The following is a 5,070-nucleotide window of genomic DNA, read 5'->3' on the forward strand; positions in this document are numbered from 1 at the left end:
ATTGGGGATGCATCACAGGGGCTTGAGAGCAGTGATTTCTTTTTCATCCAGGTCCTCAGGACCCCCTGCCCTGCATGATTTAGAGGTAACCCTACTTTAACACACCTGAATGAAATGAGGGGCTCGTTAACAGTCTGCAAAGATCTGATGAGGAAATTAATCAATCTGAATCAGGTGTGTTGGAGGAGGAAGATGCCTAAAACGTGCAGGGCAGTGGATCCTGAAGACCTGGATTGAGAAGCTCTGCTTTAGAGGTCCTTTCTCCAGGATAGATAAATGCTTGGTTGCATGGGTTAAAATGGAGCATGTCTCACTAAAAAGTAGGAAGGAGCCATTTTTTAAGGTTTGCTGAACCCAAGAAACACTGTAAATATTTCATTGTGTAAGGGATAAGCTACTTAGCTTCTGGTTTGATATTATCAGGGTCTGTCTTCACCTGCCTGCTTGCAAACACACAGCCAAGGAAGGTCACAGACTTGGCATGGAACTCACATCTGTCAGTGTCGACAAACTGGTTCTCCAGAGTTGTTGCAACACTTGTGGTATGTGGGCAACGTGCTCCTGAAGGGTGTGAGAGAAGAAGACAAGAAATAGTTTCCACACTGGTCACACACTTCTTTCTTTGTTTCCTTCTTTCTGTGTTTCTTTCTTCTTTGTTCATTTGTTTAATTTCTTTGTTTCTTTCTTGCTACATGTATTATGATCCAGTTTTTTATTTCTTTTCTGGATTATAGACAGTTTTCCTTTTCTTTTTTACATTTTTATCCAAATAAATCACATACTATTACATGGATTTACTGAAAACATGACTGTTGAACATTTTTATGGACTATTTGTTATATTTCTAAATGAAGATGAAAATGATCTGTGATCAGGTGTGATCAGGTCTGTGGAACTGATCTCAGGGACCTTTTACTACTAGATGAAAGCATGCAGTTATTTATTGTAACATTTTCTTATTTCATTATTTCATAAGCATATTTAGGCCGTTACTGCCTCGACCTGTTACTGGACACATCCAGAAGGATCAGTCTTGGAGTTTGGCACAATAAGAGACAAACAGTGGTCTCCTGGTCCTCTGTCTCTAACAGAGCAGCAGTGTGTGTGGACTGTCCTGCTGGCACTCTGTCCTTCTGCAGAGTCTCCTCTGACACACTGATCCACCTTCGTAACCACCTTCACTCAGCCGCTGCATCCTGGATTTGCAGCCTGGCCACCTGGTTCCACCAGAAACGGTGAAACTGGATCAGATCTTTCTAATTGTCTCTCTGTTTTATAATGAACTGAATCAAACTGCAAAGATGATCATGTGAGGAATCTACGTGTCCTCAGGATGGAGAAATAGTGTGTAAAAGCTCCACATGTGGATGTTTGGGAGATGTTTCCCTGCACAGCACAATAAAAGTAAAGGCTGATATCAGTCCTGTCATTTAATGTCTTTTTCTTTGACTTTTTATTGGAGCCTAAATATTGTCTTTGTTTTCTTAGAATGGATGCTGATGCAGTGAATCATTTTACAGAGTTTTTCTGGATCTTTTTCTTCTACATCAGGGCTTTTTCTGCTGCTTTGCCACAACATGGAAACTTGTCTGGATCTGCCACTGGATGAAAACCAATCTGTCATGAAAAGGCTTTAAAGCTGCTTCTGAAAGCACTCCTCTTCCTGGAACAAGCCACATGTTTCCTTGTTCCCTCCCCTGCAGATCTGCAGCTGTCTGATTGGTGGAAGCAACACGTGGTGAAGAGGAAGAGCTGACAGCCTCCGTTCTCTGAACAAACACATGATTTGTAGATCAGAGCTAAGACTAGTTTCAGCTTTGAGGAAGTGAAACTAACACCGTCACTGCTGCTGAGAGGTGAAATGGCGCAGAAAGGAGACGAGCTGGAGCGAGAAACCTTCTCTTGTTCCATCTGTCTGGATCTACTAAAGAAACCAGTGACTATTCCCTGTGGACACAGCTACTGCATGGAGTGTATTAAAACCCACTGGGATGAAGAGGACCAGAAGGGAATCTACAGCTGCCCTCAGTGCAGGCAGACCTTCATACCGAGGCCTGTCCTGGGGAAAAACACCATGTTAGCAGCTTTAGTGGAGCAGCTGAAGAAGACTGGACTCCAAGCTGCTCCTGCTGATCACTGCTATGCTGGACCTGAAGATGTGGCCTGTGATGTCTGCACTGGAAGAAAACTGAAAGCCAGCAAGTCCTGTTTGGTCTGTCTGGCCTCTTACTGTGATAAACACCTCCAGCCTCATTATGAAGCGGCTCCGTTAAAGAAACACAAGCTGGTGGAGCCCTCCAAGAACCTCCAGGAGAACATCTGCTCTCGTCATGATGAGGTGATGAAGATGTTCTGCCGTACTGATCAGAAGTGTATCTGTTATCTCTGCTCTGTGGATGAACATAAAGGCCACGACACGGTCTCAGCTGCAGCAGAAAGGACTGAGAGGCAGAGAGAGCTGGAGGTGAGTCGACTAGAAATCCAGCAGAGAATCCAGGACAGAGAGAAAGATGTGAAGCTGCTTCAACAGGAGGTGGAGGCCATCAATCACTCTGCTGATACAACAGTGGAGGACAGTGAGAAGATCTTCACTCAGCTGATCCATCTCATCCAGAAAAGAAGCTCTGATGTGAAGCAGCAGATCAGATCCCAGCAGGAAACTGAAGTGAGGCGAGTCAAAGAGCTTCAGGAGAAGCTGGAGCAGAAGATCACTGAGCTGAAGAGGAGAGACGCTGAGCTGAAGCAGCTCTCACACACAGAGGATCACAGCCAGTTTCTACACAACTACCCCTCACTGTCAGCACTCAGTGAGTCTACACACTCATCCAGCATCAATATCCGTCCTCTCACACACTTTGAGGATGTGACAGCAGCTGTGTCAGAGCTCAGAGATAAACTACAGGACATCCTGACAGACAGATGGACAAACATCTCACTGGCAGTCGCTGCTGTGGATGTTTTACTGCCACATCCAGAACCAGAAGCAGGACCAGAACCAGAACCAAAGAGCAGAGATGGATTCTTACAATGTTCATGTGAAATCACACTTGATCCAAACACAGCACACACACGTCTGTTACTGTCAGACGGGAACAGAAAGGTGACATTAATGGAACAACATCAGTCTTACTCTCATCATCCAGACAGATTTACTGGCTGGCTTCAGGTTCTGAGCAGAGAGAGTCTGACTGGTCGTTGTTACTGGGAGGTGGAAATGAGAGGAACAGGTTGTGTAGCGGTTGCATACAAGACGATCAGCAGAGCTGGGAATGAAAGTGGATTTGGATTTAATGATAAATCTTGGGCATTATATTGTAACCAAACTGATTATGAATTTCGCTACAACAGCATCAGAACCTCCATCTCAGGTCCTCGTTCCTCCAGAGTAGGAGTGTACCTGGATCACGGAGCAGGTATTCTGTCCTTCTACAGCGTCTCTGAGACCAGGACTCTCCTCCACAGAGTCCAGACCACATTCACTCAGCCGCTCCATGCTGGACTTGGATTTGGACTTGGACTTGGACTTTGGATTTGTCGCATCGGATGTAGTGCTGAGTTGTGTAAAGTGGAATAAAGTGATTTTGTGTGTTTGTTGCAGAGTTTATTGTTGTGACGTTTCTGCTCTGCTGTTCTGTTGTTTATTTGACTTTTTTATGTGCTGTTTGTTTCTGTTTGTTTCTTTCTGGAGGAAATCACTGCTGATGATGATTTTTATTTCCATCAATATTTCTCCACATGAAAATCCCAACCTGCTTGTTCTCTAATTATTAGTTGAATATTTGTGTTTCTGTATTTGTATGTTTTTGTTTCTCTTCAACCTCATGGAGTCAAACAGAGAAATCATGAAAGCTTCCTTCATAACAGATTATTTTACTGTCAACACCTTGTAAATGTACAAATCATTTCTACCTGGAACTACTTTTAGCTGTTCTGAAGATCAAATGTTGTTTTTCTAAATCAATAAAGCATGAAGTATGTAGTTATGGGATGTTCAGAAAGGCTCATTTCCAGGATGAGAAGAAATGACATCATTCATGTTTAATGGGAGACTTTTTCAGCAAACAGCAACGACACCACAAATGAAGGTAGTTTCACATGAAAATCTGACCTGATCCATCTGTGACAAAAGACAAATCAACAAAGACAGATTGTTTTAACCCTTTGCTGACAAGAAAAGCTGTTTTCCCTCATTCATGTTGAGATGAATATATTCCAGTTTCCATCCTGCATCCATCCATCCGTTGCTATACAGTGATGGATGTCTATGGATGATGGATGGAGGTCAGACTCCACTGTTGCCAGGCTCTTCTAAAACGTGTGTGTTGCTGTTAGCTTACATGCTAATGATCAACAAATGGGGGAAACACTGAAAGCCAAAGAGCAAAAGCAGGAGGAGAAGAGGAAGATCTTAATGGGAAGCAGACTGGAAAGAGAGTCCCAGTCAGACCAGAACTCCACATAACATCAGAGAAAGAGACAAAGAGAAGGAAAGAGGCTCATAACAACCTCATTTCCTATTCAACATGGAGAACCTCCAGACCAGGCGTCTGTATGGATCAAGCATGTGCAGCAGGTGATAAATTACTGATAGAATCATTTAGACAAAGGAAATCTTTGTCTCTGAGTATTTAGACATATTTATGCTTCAGCTTTCCTCTGCTGCACTTTGCATTGTTTGCATTTGTTGACATGTAAAAATGGGCCAAGTATGTTGTAAATGTTGGCCACCAGATGGAAGCAGATGTCCCAGGAGTTGATGGCTTTTCTGCAACACTTTCTAAGAGGCATCCCGGCCTTCTTCCTGCTGGATGTCAGGCCGAGCTGGAATGAATGGAGGCTGCTCATTAAGAAACCATTTCTGCTCATTTGACATTTCTTTCTCCAGAAAAGGGAAATATGTGCTGCTCTTGTTCAAACGTGAACGTGAGGTTCCACTTGAGATGTTTTCTGTCTGCATCTTGATGTGATGGTGTCTTGTTAACACTAGAAGTAGCGCAGTCCAGCCATCTGGCGTTTCTAGCTTCCATGCAGGACAGACAAGTGGCTGGATTAGTTTGGAGCTAATATCCC

At 43.6% G+C, this 5,070-nt stretch overlaps 1 protein-coding gene across 1 annotated transcript; it reads left to right on the forward strand.

The window, feature by feature from the left end:
• Positions 1–1,828: 1,828 nt before the first annotated feature.
• LOC306765203 (tripartite motif-containing protein 16-like) lies at positions 1,829–3,747 on the forward strand. The gene has a single exon (XM_079252599.1). The coding sequence runs from the start codon at positions 1,862–1,864 to the stop codon at positions 3,572–3,574; it is 1,713 nt and encodes a 570-aa protein (XP_079108725.1). The 5' UTR covers positions 1,829–1,861; the 3' UTR covers positions 3,575–3,747.
• Positions 3,748–5,070: the final 1,323 nt, after the last annotated feature.

This window comes from Telmatherina bonti (assembly GCF_933228915.1).
Source record: "Telmatherina bonti genome assembly, chromosome: 14".
Taxonomy (NCBI): domain Eukaryota; kingdom Metazoa; phylum Chordata; class Actinopteri; order Atheriniformes; family Telmatherinidae; genus Telmatherina; species Telmatherina bonti.

What these genes read in the sequence shown, in the direction of transcription:
- LOC306765203 (XM_079252599.1), top strand. Translation starts at nt 1,862, where the DNA reads ATGGCGCAGAAAGGAGACGAGCTGGAGCGAGAAACCTTCTCTTGTTCC.